This window comes from Mustela lutreola, chromosome 1 (genome assembly GCF_030435805.1).
Source record: "Mustela lutreola isolate mMusLut2 chromosome 1, mMusLut2.pri, whole genome shotgun sequence".
Lineage (NCBI taxonomy): Eukaryota > Metazoa > Chordata > Mammalia > Carnivora > Mustelidae > Mustela > Mustela lutreola.
The window spans coordinates 275095640-275114162 of record NC_081290.1 but is presented as its reverse complement, the minus strand read 5'-3'; the positions used below and the strand labels follow the sequence as shown (position 1 = coordinate 275114162).

The 18523-nt window shown below is 34.4% G+C and overlaps 1 protein-coding gene across 1 annotated transcript; it reads left to right on the top strand.

Moving 5' to 3' along the window:
* Window positions 1–5786: 5786 nt before the first annotated feature.
* Window positions 5787–6719, top strand: LOC131808490 (olfactory receptor 4S2). The gene has a single exon (XM_059134551.1). It carries the CDS (start codon window positions 5787–5789, stop codon window positions 6717–6719), a length of 933 nt encoding a protein of 310 aa, XP_058990534.1.
* The last annotated feature ends 11804 nt before the right edge of the window (window positions 6720–18523 follow it).

Sequence of the window (18523 nt, the reverse complement as noted above, 5' to 3'; positions counted from 1 at the left end):
ATTAGAACTTATTAACAGCAACTATATGCCAACAAATTAGGCAATCTGGAAGAAATGGATGCATTCCTGGAAACTTATAAACAATGAAGACTGAAACAGGAATAAATGGACAATATGAACAGACCAATAACCAGCAAGTAAAGTAATCGAAAGTCTCCAAAAAAAAAAAGAAAGAAAGAAAGAAAGAAAAACAAAAACAAAACAAACAAACTAACAAACAAACAACAACAACTATAATAAAAACAAAAACAAGAGTCTGGGGCCAGAAAGCTTCCCAGCAGAATTCTACCAATCATTTAAAGAAAAAATCATACCTTTCTAATGAAGCTTTTTAGAAAAATAGAAATGGAAGGAAAACTTCCATTTTTTTCCCTATGAGACCATATTATCCTGACTTCAAAATTAGACAAAGACCCCATTAAAAAGAAGAATTACAAACCAGTATCCCAGATGAACATGGATACCAAAATACTCAACAAAATCCTAGTCAATAGGATCCAATAGTATAATAAAGGGATTATTCATAATGAACAATTGGGATTTATTCCTGGGATGCAAGCGTGGTTCAACATTCACAAATCATTCAATGTGATAGAACAAATTAATAAGAGAATGGAGAAGAAACACAAGTTCCTCTCAACTGATGCAGAAAATGCATTTGAGAAAATGCAGCATTCTTTCCTGATTAAAACTCTTCAGAATTTAAGGATAGAGGGAACATTCCTCAACTTCATAAAATACATCTATGAAAAGAACACAAAGAATATCATTCTCAATGGGGAAAAGCTGAGAACCATTCCCTAAAGATTAGGAACATGATAAGGATGTCCCAATTTCACCACTCTTGTTCAACATAGTACTAGAAGTCCTAGCAACGGTAATCAGATAACAAAAAGAAATAAAAGGCATCCAAACTGGCAAAGAAGGAGTCATACTCTCTTTCTTTGCAGATGACATGATACTTTATGTTGAAAACCCAAATGACTCCACACTCAAATTACTTGACCTCATAGAGCAATTCAGCAATGTGTCAAGATACGGAATCAATCATAATTTAGTTGTATTTCTATACACTAACAATGTGACTGATGAAAGAGAAATTCGGGAATAGATTCCATTTACAATTGCACCAAAAACCACAAGATAACTAGGAATAAACCTAAACAAACAGGTAAAAGAGCTATACTCCAGAAACTGCAGAATACTTATGAAAGAAACTGAGGAAGACGCAAAGAGATTGAAAAACATACTATGTTCATCGATTGGAATAACAAATATTTTTAAAATGATAATGCTTCCCAGAGCTATCTACACTTCCAGTGCAATCCCTTTCAAAATACTATTATGATCTCCCTGATATGAGGAAGTGGTGATGCAACATGGGGGCTTAAGTGGGTAGGAGAAGAATCAATGAAACAAGATGGGATTTGGAGGGAGACAAACCATAAGTGACTCTTAATCTCACAAAACAAACTGAGGGTTGCTGAGGGGAGGGGGTTTGGGAGAAGGGGGTGGGATTATGGACATTGGGGAGGGTATGTGCTTGGGTGAGTGCTGTGAAGTGTGTAAACCTGGTGATTCACAGACCTGTACCCCTGGGGATAAAAATATATGTTTATAAAAAAATTAAAAATTAAATTAAAAAAAATAAGGCATTTTCTAGGAAAAATAAATAAATAAATAAATAATGAAAAATTAATAATAAAAAAAACTAATGATGTAATATAAGTTGGCTAATTGAACTTAAAAAAATAAAACAGTCTGAAAAAAATAAGCTTAATGAAAGCTGTTAAAAACCCATGTGTCATACTTTTAAAATTTATTCAATAAATGTAATAGGAATAAAAATAAATAAATTAAATAAGTAAGTAAACAAATTAATTAAATTAGGAAATAAGAAAAAAGCTTAAAATTTAACAAGTTGAAAAGATTCTTGAAATTAAAGCTCATTGTTAGTTGTCTATTGTGTTTCTGAATATGGAGGGAGACTTTGGGAGAAAGCCTTTCCCCAAGGTCATTAACGTTTTGCATCATCCTCTTTAAACAGACCTTATAAGAAGTAGAGAAAACAGCATTTATTGCCAAATATGCTGTGAAAGTTCAGCTTTCAGTAGGTAGGAGACAAAAATCAGGAATGACAAAGACCTGACTTCTGCCAGCTTTTGAGTTTTGGAGGTCAGAGATTCTCTGATAATAATTATTCACAAAGCAATCCCTATGGCATCAATCTATTGTGGATAACTGCAATCAAATTACCTCAGAAGATATTGAAGAAAAAATTGAAATTGGAGCTGTAGACAATATTGGTGAGATTTTTTTCTTCTAAAATTAAAGTAAAATGGATTATGTAAAAAAGGAATTAAATACAATTGCTATATTTTGAATATCTAAAACATAATTGCAAGTCACCAGTCTCAGAAATAAGTGGAAAATAAAATTATTAATATGATGGTCAGATACTAAAGTACCTCCATACATGATTATAAATTGGGTAACATGATTGTGAATAAGAAAATATCAATAATTTCAAAAGAAGTTGACATTGTCATCTTTCAAATGCTCAAAAAGTGGAGGAAGAAATTCTTTGAGATAGGTTGTAATTCAAAGACTAGTAAAAATTCCCTTAGAGCCCCATAGATTGAATAATGGTAGCACCATACCCGGGCTTGTGTTTAAATGCTCAGTTTCTTCTAAGTGAGAGCCAAACAACATAATTAACAGTTATCAAAAACTACTAGTTCTATAACCAAGAAGACATTACACCAACTCTATCTGAAAGAAAAAAACGTAATCCTGCCTTTCTCGGCGACAAAGATTTTAGAGAAGACAAAAATGACAACAAGCCTCTAGATAAAGATACTGGCAGGGTTACCATTAAAATACTGCATTCCCTTAATGTTCAATTAAAACAGACATAAGTAAGAGTACACAATGTATAATGCTTCTAAAAGAATTCATTATCCAATCTATACTATTCAAATATTAGCAACAGGGTATGTTTCCATTGAACCACTTAATGTATTCCTATAGTACAGCCAAAGAGACGCACACACATTAACAGTCATTACATGCTCATAGTTTGGGGACTTTGAAATGGTAAATATTCATGGTGTGTAAAAAAGCATGATACATAACTACGATCTTAATTACATTAAAATGCTTACTTTTGTAGATACACACATGGGACCTAGAAGTCAAACTGTAAACTGCTTGTGATTATGGGTGACTTTGTTCTTTGCTTCTTGTGTTTTTCAATTTCCTTTTATGCACATGTTAACTTTTAAAAAACAAATTTTTAAAACCTATAAAAAAAACCCTACTAGTTCTCAGACCTTTAAAACTGAAAGGTCCTTTCAGTGAAAGTAGCTGGACATTTATTTATTGATTGTTTGTTTGTTCATTAGTTTTTGTTCTTTTTTAATTCAGAGGGATAAAAAGAGGAGAAAGAACATGTAAAAGCAGGGGGTATTCTTGAGTCTAAACTTGAATTATTATTACTACTATGATCTTTAACCATTGATATTATCATTAATTCATGCCACATAAGAGAAAGCACATTTGTAATTACTACTCCATCAGCCATAATACACAGATCTGAGAAAACACAGCCATGCAGTTTCCCAAAAGCTGGAAGAGCCAGTCACAATGTTGCAACAAAGGGACAGCTGAGACAGAGTATAGTAGAAGCTATATGTGTTACATGTGACAGACCCAGAGGAGATAGGTCCTCTGACAGACAAAATTCCTGATCATGGCCTATGATACTGTACAATGCCAACCTAACATACCACTAAAGGAATTATTTCTATCTGTGGCATACTTTGAGGAAGAACTTGTACATTTAAATCAAAACTATTACACAAACTCCTTTCTACATGTAACTTCTGGTGAACTCACTAGAGCACATGAAGTCTCAGCCCTGAGGATGCATCCAATATTGTTCTCTTCCTAAATACATTTGAAATATTTCCAGGATGTTCTCCTCAAATGTCTAATGCATCCTGACGAAGAGACCAATATAAACAATATGAAACCCAAAGATTAAAAGGATGATGAATGGAAGACCCAGGTGCCAGCTGTGGCTACCACATAGTTTTATACAAGAAAAATAAAGTGAACTAAATCTTGTTTAAAAAAAAAAAAAAAAAAAGATGACAAATGAATTAGTGAAATTAAGGACAGAGTCCTTCCTACCCAGCCGCCCTCATTTGAATTTTTCATTTTTTAATTAACAGGCAGATGTTTAAAAGTAATTTTTAAGGGATTCTCAAAAACTGGGTTTGAAGATGAGAAATCACCCAAGATTTCACTTCCGCTCCTTTCAAATCCAACAGTTCTTGATGTGTCTCTGCAGTTCCCTTCATTGCTTTATCTTATTTTGTCTCTGCCTCTTCATAAAGGTTTCATGGCTATTCCAGGCTGACATAATGGATTTAATTTCATAGTAGAAATAGCTGCTCATATAATAGATGGTAATGAAACTAAAATTTTCTCATATCACAAATGGGATAAAAGAAGACTCTTGAAGCTGAATGATTTATTTATAAAATGTCAGCACCATTGTCTCTAAAGGAGACATGTACCATTTTTGTCCTCTAACTATACCCAACACCTCTTGAGTAAAAGGCCTTGATATCAAATAGGGAAACACAAATTCATTTACTCAAAGATCAGAGTATTCTAAGAGAACCTGCAGACATCATCCACACTCAACTACTTGAACATTCATGGCAGTATTCAGAAGGGAAAATATGGGGGTATGTTTTCACATCTGTGACAAAAATAAGATAAGCTTTTCCAGATATATAAAAAAATATCATATTCCCCAACACTGAATTGTTTTAAAATTAAGTCAACTGCCTTATACAAAATTAAGGGGGTTGGGGTAAATTGGAAGGGGAGGTGAACCATGAGAGACTATGGACTCTGAAAAACAATCTGAGGGGTTTGAAGTGGCGGGGGGGTGGGAGGTCAGGGTACCAAGTGGTGGGTATTACAGAGGGCACAGATTGCATGGAGCACTGGGTGTGGTGAAAAAATAATGATACTGTTATGCTAAAAATAAATAAATGAAAAAAAAAAAACCCACTAAATGTTCTTCAACATGGATAGAACTGAAGGTTATTATGTTAAGTGAAATAAGTTAAGTATAGAAAGTAAAGTATCATATGGTATCACTCACATGTGGGATATAAGCAATTACACAGAGAATCATAGGGGAAGGAAGGGAAAACTGAATGGAAGAAATCAGAGAAGGAAACAAACTATGAGAGATCTGGAGTCCAGGAAACAAATTGAAGGTTACAGAAGGGGAGGGGGTGGGGGGATGGGAAAACGAGTGATGAATATTAAGGATGGCATGTGTTGTGATGAGCACTGAATGTTAAATGCAATTAACAAATCCTTGTACAACCTAACACTAATGATGTAATATATATTAGCTGTTTGAACAAGAAAAGAACTACTAAATTTTGAGAAACAAACGAGAAAAAAATTAAAGGTGGGAAATTCTTCATTAGATGTGTGACTTGGAGAATTTGCTCTAATGTTAAATTGCTTCCTCATCTAACATAAATGAATGACTAAACATGAAAGTATGATGATCAAAATATATACCCCTTAATTTCTCTAAGGATACATGCCAAGAAGCAGTAAATATCCATTTTTACATTTCCAACTACCATGATTCTCCACTTATTTTGAGTCATAAGTACATGTTCCCTGTTATATTTTTCTTTCAGATAATTTCATTGTCTCTTGGGAACTTGCTGTGCTAGAGTAATTCCATGGAAAAAATAAACAATGTGACTGAATTCATTTTCTGGGGTCTTTCTCAGAACCTAGAGGTTGAAGAAGTTTGTTTTGTGGTGTTTTCTTTCTTCTACATGATCATTCTTCTGGGGAATACCCTCATCATGCTGACCGTTTGCATGGGAAACCTTTTTAAGGTTCCCATGTATTTCTTCCTCAACTACTTGTCTTTTGTGGATATTTGTTACTCTTCGGTCACAGCTCCCAAGATGATTGTTGACCTATTAGCCAAGAGCAAAACCATCTCCTATGTGGGTTGCATGCTGCAACTGTTTGGGGTACATTTCTTTGGTTGCACGGAGATCTTCATCCTTACTGTTATGGCCTATGACCGTTACGTGGCTATCTGTAAACCCCTACACTATACGACCATCATGGACAGGGGCAGATGTAATAAAATGTTACTGGGGACCTGGATAGGTGGGTTCTTTCACTCCATTATTCAAGTGGCTCTGGTAGTCCAGTTACCTTTTTGTGGACCCAGTGAAATTGATCACTACTTTTGTGATGTCCATCCTGTGCTGAAACTTGCCTGCACAGATACATATGTTGTCGGTGTTGTGGTGACAGCCAACAGTGGTACCATTGCTCTGGGGAGCTTTGTAATCTTGATAATTTCCTATACCATCATCCTGGTATCCCTGAGAAAGCATTCAGCAGAAGGCAGGCGCAAAGCACTCTCCACTTGTGGCTCCCACATTGCTGTGGTCATTATCTTTTTTGGCCCCTGTACATTCATGTATATGCGTCCTGATACTACCTTTTCAGAGGATAAGATGGTGGCTGTATTTTACACCATTATCACCCCCATGTTAAATCCCCTGATCTATACACTGAGAAATGCAGAAGTGAAGAATGCAATGAGAAGACTGTGGAGCAAGAGAGTTTTCTCAAAAGCTAATGGTTAATAGTTGAAGGTAACAATTTAACCTGGATGATCTTAAATTTTCTTTTCTGCTCAACAAAGAGAGTAGTGAAAACCTCATAGGGTTTTTGAAAGGACAAAAGACAGAATAACACTTTAATAATACCTGAGGTATTATTTATCATTATTATTATATTTATTTTAATATTCCATAGGTAGATAAATGTTCTGAATTATCTAGGCCAGAGAAATCTTATTAAACAGAAACTCGGGACGATGATACTGACTCCTTTTGTTTTCTCTTCCCCATTTTGGAATTTCTGTCATTTTCCTTTGATTGAGAGTCTACTATGAAGTATTTAAGGCTATTTTCTAGATTTAGAACTCTGATAGAAACATATTGAGTACTCAAATATGTATATGTTGCATGCACAAAAGGATACAGGAAAAACTAACAGAAATCTGAAGTACTCTGATCTAAGTCCTCCAAAACACAATGGAAACTAAACCTATCAAGGCTGCAAAGGGAAGGGAGTTTGTACAGTATGTGAAAGAGAAAATAGGTTTAAAACACAAAAGATCTGCCCTCTTCCTCTACTCTTGGGAGAAAGCTTTCCATTCTCTTTCCATTCTCTAGGACTCATTTTCTTTACCCAAACAGTAAGGAAATTGGGGAAACCTCTAACATCCTCATTGTGACACTAACATCTCATTCATATGCTTCTGCTAACTGACTAATCTTGCCTTCTCTGTAGTTAGTGGTCTCCAATTAACATAAAGTGCCTAAAACAAAAACAAAAACAAACAACAACAACAACAAAAAGAAACTGAATGAAAACAAAGAAAACTGTGATCAGTAGACCACTTGAATCAACAACATAAATAAAATGGTGAAATGCACAGCTGGGAATCTATTTCCTCTAATGTTTGAACCACTTAGCTTAACTGAATACACTGAGCCATTCATCACACATCTCTCACTTCATGCACTCTGAGCTTTATTTTTCTCTATAACAAATTAACATGTCACTGATTATCATTTCCACTGTTTCAGTTCCTTTTGCACAAATCTGATTGTTTGACTGCCTATACCTGAGTAAATATTTATGATGAAGTTTGCGTGTCTTTGGGTGTGTGTAGCTTACATTAAGAACTGTACATAGTGCTCTAAAAAAAAAAAAAAAATCCTTGATACTGATGCATTCACAGAAGTAAAAATAAGAGAGACCAAAAGCAGCACCATTTCTGGATTGGAAGTTATAATGAAGAAACACTGGCCCTGGAACCACACCGTGGAACATGTTTATTGTCCCAGTTTGGAATCTCGATGGATTTCCATTCACTCAGTTTTTAATGATGACTAGATTAGTACTTCTCCAACTAGTTTGATCATGGGAGTCATTGGAAGAGACTTTTGAACAGATAATAGTATCTGTGTTCAGAGTTTCTAATCTCTTTGGCCATGATTAAGGGGTATTCAAAAATCTATATTTTTAACAAACTCATATCATACTTGTTATACAGTTAGTGGCACATTTGAACACGTAGATTTGGAAACAGAAAGACTAGAGGATACTTGATGTCCTTAGAGCACAAGAGGCCTATGAGTTAACGAAATTCCAGGAGTCCTACATTTGAATATATGCCCCTGTCTGTTCTACTAACTGATGCAAAGGAAGATAAATTTGAACTAAATTTAGAAAACAGTGGAATAAATGACTATTATCCATTTGTAACTTTCATCCACAGCAATCTTTCATTCATGTATTTGCACTAATGTCTTGACTACAAAGGGACATTAGTTCCATTGAAGTCCTGACATCCTTAAGAATGTAAAAGATTATATATATATAAAATATTTTATTTATATATGACATATATAAATAAAATATTTATATTATTTTACAATAGAATGTCCATAAATAGATCTAAATGTGTAATTGTTTAACAAAATGTCAAGGTAATTCAATGGGGTAAAGAATAGACTTTTTTCAACTAAGTGGGCTAGGTCAATTGGATATCCATCCGAGAAGAAAACAAACCTCAATTTCTACTTTATATCATACACAAAAATTAACTCAAAATAAGTCAGAGACCTAGATGTTAAAAGATAAACCTATAAAAGTAGCAGAAAAAAAAGTATTTTTAAAGTTAGTTTAGATCAATATTTATTAAATATAACAAAGTAAGCATGAACTATAAGAAAAACTGAAAATTGAAAAAAATTTCTAAATATTTTAGCTCTTTTCTTCATTGGATATTGTATCTTTTAAAAATGAAAAGGTAGGGGTGCCTGGTAGCTCAGTGGGTTAAAGCCTCTGCCTTTGGCTCAGGTCATGATCCCAGGGTTCTAGGATTGAGCCCCGCATCAGGCTCTCTGCTCCACGGGGAACCTGCTTCCTCCTCTCTCTCTGCCTGCTTCTCTGCCTACTTGTGATCTCTGTCTGTCAAATAAATAAGTAAAATCTTTTAAAAAAAGAAAATAAAAGTTAATATATGGACTAGGGGGAAAAGATATATATAGACACACATTCATGTATAAACATTTATATTATATACAACTTATATACATATTTTATATAAAATTATATATAAACATACACTTTATATTTATTTTTATGTTAACCACATATGTAAAAAGGCCTATATCTTGAATATATAAAGAACACATACAGTTTAAAAACAGGAAACCTAGAACTACTATTTTTAAATTTTGCAAAAGAATTGAAAAGGAATTTTTCAGGAACTGATGATCCTCCTTCTAACATTATGTCAGAAGGTCAGTGGTAGTCTAATGCAACAACATAATGCCTGTGTCATTCACCACATTTCATCTCATATCATCACATATCATCAGAGGAAGAAGGGAGAGTACAGTACACTCAGGAATTTTGAAAGAGGGAGACCATATTCATATACTTTTGTTAAAATATATTGTTGAATTAAAAAAATATATTGTTGTTATCTATTAGGGTGCCTAATTTATAAATTAATCTTTATCACAGGTATGCCTGTATAGGTCTAGTGTTCAGCAATATCCATAGTCTCAGGCATCCACTGAAGGTCTTGATACACAACACTCCCCCCACATAAGGAGGAGATACGTTTTAGGTGATCTGTCCCATGCAGGAACTGAAGAAAATGTTACATGAAGAAGTGCCCAAATGCTCACAGTCCCCACTTTTGCTCCTATGCCTTCTCTCTCCCAGCCTGCGCCCAAGGCCCTGTGGGGAATTCACTATGATCAAGTGACAGAAGAAAGGATTTGGGCCTGATGTACAGAACATTCAGCAGTGATATGTAGGTACAGCTAAAATGTGAATACATACAACCCTACATCCCCATTATGGAAAAATCCCTGAAGGCCATGGTGAAGGGAGTTTCTCTCAATGGATAGAACTTGAAATAATGCACCTGGCATTCACTTTCTTTGAATGAAAAATGACTGGATGTAGAAATTATACTGATTAATGGGTTTTGGCCAAAGTTTGGCTGAATAATCAAGTACTTGTAAAACAAACAAATATACAAACAAACATTATTGGAAAACTGGTAACAAGAAAATTTGAGGAAATGTCATGTTTCTATGCCTTTCTGAATGAGTAAAAGCACACAAAAAAAGCACAAACATATTTATGTCCATTGTGAATGCTCACCAATGACCAGAAGAGGAGGATTTTAAGAGTCAAGCAGAAAGAATGACCCAATTTGTGTATACTAGTCAGGCTATTTCCCAGACACTCCTGTCATTACCCAGTGGGCTCACGGACAAAGTGACCAGGACCCAAGCACTTCAGTAATGAAGGTTTGTGTCACTCCACCAGCTAGAGAACAACAACCAGCTCTATTGCTTGCTGAAAGTACACTGAGTACAGAACAGGTAACAGAAGAAAGTAATTACAAATTAATCCTGTGTTTCTCTGCTTGACTTATTTCGCTAAGCATGATACGCTCTAGTTCCATCCATGTTGTCGCAAATGGCATGATTTCATTTCTTTTGATGGCTGATAAGTCAAGCAGAGAAAGACAACTATCATATGGTCTCCCTGATATGAGGAAGTGGTGATGCAACATGGGGGCTTAAGTGGGTAGAAGAAGAATCAATGAAACAAGATGGAATTGGGAGGGAGACAAACCATAAGTGACTCTTAATTTCACAAAACAAACTGAGGGTTGCTGGGGGGAGGGGTTTGGGAGAAGGGGGTGGGATTATGGACATTGGGGAGGATATGTGCTTTGGTGAGTGCTGTGAAGTGTGTAAACCTGGTGATTCACAGACCTGTACCCCTGGGGATAAAAATATATGTTTATAAAAAATTAAACAAATTAATCCTGTGATTGTTATAAAAATGAAGACTGTAATTATTGCATTTACTCCTTATATTATGAATAATTTGTGTGCCTGAATATATATATGTACACATATATATACCCATATATATGTGTGTGTGTGTATATATATTATATATATATATAATATATTTATTTTCTTCCCTTTTTTATTACCTTACCATGAAACTGAAGAGATATTGAATTTCTGCCATAACATTTTAGTATTTTTATTTTCCATCATACTTTTTAACTAACTAAATATTAAGGAGAAAGTAAAAATTACCCCAAAATTTAAAATTTTCTTCTTGTGGAGATTTTAGTGCATTTTTGTTTGTATACAGGATTGTTGGATGATGATAGTTGGTATTATAACCATATGTAGTGTTTATTGGAGATTAAGTATGATTTATCCAGACATGTATAGGTACTATGTGAATAATCAATGGACTTCTAATGTCAATTTTATGTGCTAACTTGCCTAGACCACAGGGTGCTCAGATTTAGCTTTGATTATTGTTTTGAGTTATGACTATGTGATTTTTCTGGATGATATTAACTTTTGAATTGTTAGAATGAATAAAGTAGATTGTTCTCACTGATGTAGGGTCCTCGTCTAATGAAATGAAGGTCTGAAAATTACAAAAGGCTAACTTCCCCTGAGCAAGAGGGAATTCTCCTGCCTGAGAGCCTTCAGACTGAACCCTTAACTCTTCTATCTGATGGCTCGCACTCTGACACATTAACTCTTCTTTGATTTTACACTAGCTTCCTGCCTATTGAGCTGAACTGGGACATTGACTCTTTCTGGTTTATTGCAGTTTCTGGTGCTTAGACTCAAAATGGGACATTGTGCACTTTTTCCAATTGCCATCTTCCATATACACAAAAGCATATTCTTTTCAATATGTTGTATGTGTGTCTGTGTGTATGTACAGAAAGATTTTAGATCTTCATGGATCAAGAGACTCAATATTGTTTAGAGGTCAATAATATCTGAAACAACGAGCATTTTATGTAAACCTTATCAAAACTCCAAAGACAATTTTTGCACATAGAAAAATCAGCTGAAAGTTCCACATGGAATTTCAAGGGATCTTTAGAAAACAAAATCTTAAAAAGAAACATTTGCTTCTCCTAATGTCCTCCATGTTATTCCTCATGCTCCACAAGTGAAAACCTAAGATAACTGACTTTCTTTGCTTGACTTATTTCACTCAGCATACATGGAGGACATTGAGAGAAAGAAAGGAAAAGTGAATTGGGGGAAATAGGAGGGGCAATGAACCATGAAAGACTGTAGACTCAGAGAAACAAACTGAGGGTTTTGGAAGGGAGGGAGGTGGGGGCATGGTTGAGCCTGCTGGTGGGTATTAAGGAGGGCATGTATTGCATGGAGCACTGGGTGTGGTGTATAAATGATGAATCTTGGAACACTGAAAAAATAAATTTAAAAAAAATTTAAAAAGAACCATTTGTATGTCTCACATGTCCTGATTTTGAAACATTATAAAACTAGAGTAATCAAAACTGTGGTAATGGCATTAAGACAGGGACATAGACAAATGGAATGAACTGGAAAGCCTGGAAATGTACCATCCCTTATATGGTCAGCTGAATTTCTGCAAGGGTGACAACACCATCCAATAAGAAAGAATAGTGTTTTCAACAAATAGTTTAGCCAAACTAGATATTCATGTACAAAAGAATGAAGGCAGACCTCTTACTTATACCACATACAAATTAAACTCCAAATGGATCAAAGACTTAAGTATAAGAACTTAAACAATAAAATGTTCAGAAGAAAACACTAATGATGCATCATATGTTGGCTAATTGAACAAAATAAAAATAAAATATAAATTAAAAATACCTCAGGATATTACCTTACAAAATAATTTCTTGAATATGACATCATAAAAACACAGGTTACAGAAGAAATAAGTAAATAAATTGGACTATCTCAAAATTAAAAAAACTGCTATGCATCAAAGGCCACAATCAACAGAATGAAAAGCATTTCATGGAATTCCTAAAACTCAGTATCAACAAAAGACTTGAATAAATATTTCTCAAAAAATATATACAAATGGGCAATGAGCACATGAAAAAAATATTCAACAACACTAAACAACACTCATGTACACTGTTCATAAGAATATAAAAATGTTGCAGCCGCTATGAAAGTATGACATTAATTAGAATGCTAACAATATGATGACCAAGTGATCCAGCATTTCCACTTCTGGGAATATAGCAAAAGCACTGGAAGTGGGGACTGGAAGAGACATGTGTACCCTCATGCCCATATCAACATTAGTCACGATAGCCCAAATGTGCAACCCATTTGTTGCAAAATGTGGAATGCATACAATGCAATATTATTCAGCATGGAAAAGGAAGGAATTTCTGACCCATGCTCAACAGATATACTTTGATCACATATTAAATGAAATAAATGTATTTCTAATAAATTTTATATGTTGTAACAGCATTAGATATGCACAGAAATTGTGGAAACGATATAGAGTTCCCATATGCTTTGCAGTCAGTTTCCCCTGTTACTATCTTACAAGGTATGGTTTATTTGTCGCAACTCATTCACCTGATGTGAACACATTATTTTTAATTAACATCCATACTTTATTCATATTACTTTGTTTTTAACTAAAGCCATTTTTCTTCTCCAGAATCTCATCCAGCATACCACATTACAGTTGTCATGTCTTCTTCAATATCTCTAGACACTGACAGTTTCTCTGAATATCCTTCTATTTATTGAGTAACGTTGACCATAGAGCATTATATTAGTTTTGCTTGTGTAATACAGTTATTTAACAATTCTTTAGCTTATTCAGTGCCCATCATAATAATTCTGCTCAACTTTCCTTGTTTTTGATAACCTTGAATGTTTTGGGGAGAACTAGTCAGATATTTTATATAAAAACTGTCATTTGGGGTTTGTCTGATATTTCACTCAAGATTGGACTGAGGTTATGGGTTATTGGAGAAAGTCATAGAGGCAAAGTACAATTTGCATCACATCATGCCAGTGGGTACATAATTTTGTTGTGACTCATCACCATTGATGTTAATCTTGATCACCTGGTTGAAGTAGAATTTGCCACATTACTCCCCTCGCTTCATTACACGATGTGGAATTTTGGAAGGAATTCATTTGTGTGCAGCCCACAAATAAGAGATTGAGTGTTATCTAATAACCCTTTGAGTGCAGAATGCCTACAAAATAATTAGGAATTCCTTTTTATAGGAGATTTTCTTCTTTATTATCTCCTATTTATTAGTTTTTTTAATTTAAATGTTCAAATTGTTATTTGCAGATTTCTCAAATTATGAATTATATATAAATTTGTGCCATTTACTGTGTTGCTCAATTTTTTTCTCAATTTTGGCACTGTGGGCTCTTCCCATTGACTCCTGTGTCACTTTGGCAGATTCTCACCACAGTGTGAGGTACCTCTTCGTGTGTGTGTGTGTGTGTGTGCACGTGTGTGTGTGTGTGGTTGTGTGTGTCTGTTACCACTTTTCTTTCTTACAAGTTCATCTTGTACATTCCCCACCTGAGACCTAGAATCAGCCATTTGATTAAGAAATCCTAATGAATTTTCTTAGATAAAAATATCAGGAACCCAGTCCTGCCACTAGATATCTAGATGATCACTGTTTTATTATTCTGTCAAAAGTCATCCTTTATGACCCATATAAACACATTATTTACAAGAAGAGGTCAACTTTTCCCCCAAATCCATTAACACATAGTGAAGATTAAGTTTTTATCACATCTGGCTCATGCATCTTAATTAAAAGGGAAGGAACACTTAAGGGAATGACCTCCCAAGACTTTTGCATTTTGCATCATTCATGTTTAAATACTGCTGTAGGAAAGGCAAAAAGAAGCATTTCCCTGTCCAAATTACAAGTGAGAGTGGATATCAGAAAGTGTGGGATGAATCCTGGAGCAACTTTGCCTTGTGGCATGCAGGTGAGAACCTGAGTCTCAGTGACATCAAAAGAGATCAGACAGAATTTTATTTTATGTATGTATGTATGTATTTATTTATTTATTAACAAATTTTTTAATTAATTTGACAGAGGTCACAAGTAGGCAGAGAGGTAGGCAGAGAGACAGAGGAAGAAGCAGGCTCCCTGCTGAGCAAAGAACCTGATGTGGGGCTCGATCCCAGGAACCTGGGATCATGACCAGAGGTGAAGGGAGAGGCTTTAACCCACTGAACCACCCAGGCGCCCCATCAGACAGAATTTTAGAAAGATATTTTTTATTCTTATTGGAGTAAAGAGAGACTGAATTACATTGAAGAGAAAAGAGAATGACTGAACATCCTACCCTTTGCATAAACTTTTAAAAAACTTGGTGAGATTTATATTGGAGATTAACTTAGTTGTATTTAATACTTAGAAAAAAATCATCTGATAAATGCCACAATGAGCACCTAACACATAAAAGGCATTTGTGGAAGGATAGAAAGTTTAGGGAATTTTCTACAAGTGCTTGACAGTCTAAACTGAGAAGACAGAATAAAATAAATACATAGTAGCTCCTGGTGGAGAGAGAGGCAAATAAAAATTGTATCTAGTCCAGTGTTCCAGGATGCTCCCTGGAGATGATGATTTTACTCTGGATGTAGTAGGCTTCCATTTTCAGTAGTAACAGAATATTGAAGGACTGAATACTATTGGATTGTATCAAGAGGAGATTATCTTAATTCTTTCATTTAATTTATGAATACTTTCTATTAAATGTGTACATCTTTTCTAGCAGTGAGCAATAAATATTACATTCTTCATGTTGCTTCTTCGGAATGTATGCCTCTCTAGTATCTTCTTATTTGAACTATACAAATCTTTCAGTCTATATCTTTGTAAGATAGATGGATGATAGCTAGTACATGATAGATTGATCGATAGGTAGATAGTAGATTGATAGGTAGATGTATGGATGAATTGATAGGTAGACATCTCATTATAATATTTAATTGTTAAAACAATCACACAAACAAGTTTCACTACTGTTTGCTGAAGAGTTGGACAACCAGCATATTTGGCAAACTCCTGAGGGTGTAGGGGAACCTGTAGTGAATGGCAGTGTGGTTGGGATATGATGTGGGAATGAGCCTTGAGTCCAGAACTGTCTCTACAGTGACTCACCCTCACACAGACATTTAAATCTTACTCTGGCCCTGGGAACTTTGCTGTTTCTGCGGTCTATGTCAGAACACAGCTGTTACCATCCAGTAATATGCCAATGTGATTACCCATCTACAAAAAGAAGGTCTTTAAAAAGCTTTATTTTGTTGCAGCATCACTATGACAGATTTTCAACTACCAATGGGAATATTTTAAAAGGTAAGTCATTCTCCTAACTTTGATTCCAAGAAAACTATTTCCCCACCCTGAGGCCATACATATGCTATCTGGATACTCTTGTAAATACAATAATTGATATGAGTTCATGTGTGTGTGAAAACATTACCATCTTCAACAGATAGTCCTGAACTCTGCCACTTTACAACTTATTTTAGAAACCATTGTGTGTGTATGGTATATATATATATAATATTATATATATATATATAATATATATATATAATATATATTATATATATATAATCTCCACTTTCCTTGGTTTGATGATTACATACAATACCATCCCTGAATCATTTAGCTTCCTTCTGGAGGGCATTGAAGTTGTTTCTTAACTTTGGTCAACATGGAAAGGATTGCTGTGAAGATCTTCCTGCCTATGAATGAGATTTTTGCAACAAATGCAAACACTAGACATGTGTCTATGTTACACTGAAATATCATCAATGCTAAAAATCACCCCCTCAAAGATTGTATCCCTTTAAGCTCCTGCCAAGAATGTGTGGAATCAATTATGTCCAACATCATTTTCAGAACTGTTTGTTAAGAGACATTTATCAAAACTGTCATTTTGTTAATAAATAAGCGAGAAGATATATAATTGCAATTTGAATTGAATGTATTTTTCTATGAAAGAAATTGATAAACTTTTCACATTATGTTTAATAAGAAGAGTTCCTTTGAGGTCAGTTCTTTTGCCCATTTTCATTTTCACTGCTTTTTATTATTATTATTATTTTGTTGATTTGTTTGGGGGGGGAATGCAGAGGAAGGGACAGAGGGAGAGGGAGAGATAGAATCTTAAACAGGCTCCATGCTCAGCACAGAGCCTAGCACGGGGCTGGATTCCAGAACCCTTAGATCATGACCTGAGTGGAAATCCAGAGTTGAATGTTTAACCAGCTGAGCTACCCAGGCACAATATGGATTGTGTTTTCAAAAACTGATCTCTGAGATCCATTTATATTTGAGAAAATTATGCTTTTGTCTGTAATACATGTTGTAAATATACTTAAATGCCTTGGCACTTACACATTTAATTGTGCTTTATATGGGAAATATATGTGATGAAGACAGAAAAGGATTTTTTCAGTTTGCTATAGATAAATGAATATTATTTCCCTTCCTGTTTCTATCTTTTACTGAAGTCAGGGCATGGGACTTACAAGAACATATGTTCCAAGAATCATATGAAAAATTTTAGCTATGACTTGTAGTTTCTTTAGCTCATTGTCCAAATCTCTGGTGCTTAAAATAATATGAAATTTGAAACAGTATTTTGATTTATGCCAAACATTCCCTATCTATCCTTTATTTTAAAAGTCTCAGTCTCTCCTTGTGTCTTAAGAAAATATGCGGAAAGACCCATCAAAATACTGGACAATGTGAAGAATTCCACTTTGGACAATATAGTATAATTTTAAAAGTACAAAACTGTATGATAGAAGCTGAATGTACAACTGTAAACAACTATACATTGTTGAGAGTTTAAGCAAAAGGAAATAAATTTAGTCAAGGTAATGGATTTAAATTTAATGATGGATTGGACAAATTGACCAAATGTTCACAGCTAAAATATTGCTTCACGCTTGTTCTCTCTCTCTCTCTCTCATAGATTTCATTCAAAACAAAAACAAAAACAAAAACTGTTAAAAGTTTCTACATTGCTTGATTGCTCAGAATATTATTAGGAGATACTTTATAAATGAACTATCAAGGTCAAAAAGTATGAAAGCACATTATGTATATCATGCAATAGTTTCCATTTTTCAACATTCTACCCCAATGGGTCCTTGATGTAAAATAAGGAAAGACACTCAGCTCAAATTCACTAAATTAATGTTTACTATGCCTAAAGAATAAGGTATTCTTTAATTATTTATATATTTCATTGTTTCCATAAGCAATCAGGTAAAGAGTTTGTGAATAAATATTATGATCTCCACTTTATTCAGATGAAGACAACATGGAAGGTAAGGGATAACCCAATGGTAAGTGGCACTTCTATGACCAAGCATATGGATTTGACCTCCAAAAATGCAACACTAATTTAATGTTTTTTTTTTTTTTTTCAGATTATTTCTAACCTGCACTTTCTCCAATTGGCCTGAAATA

Bases quoted from the DNA above. Each gene is read 5' to 3' on its own strand.
- LOC131808490 (XM_059134551.1), top strand. From the start codon at position 5,787: ATGGAAAAAATAAACAATGTGACTGAATTCATTTTCTGGGGTCTTTCT.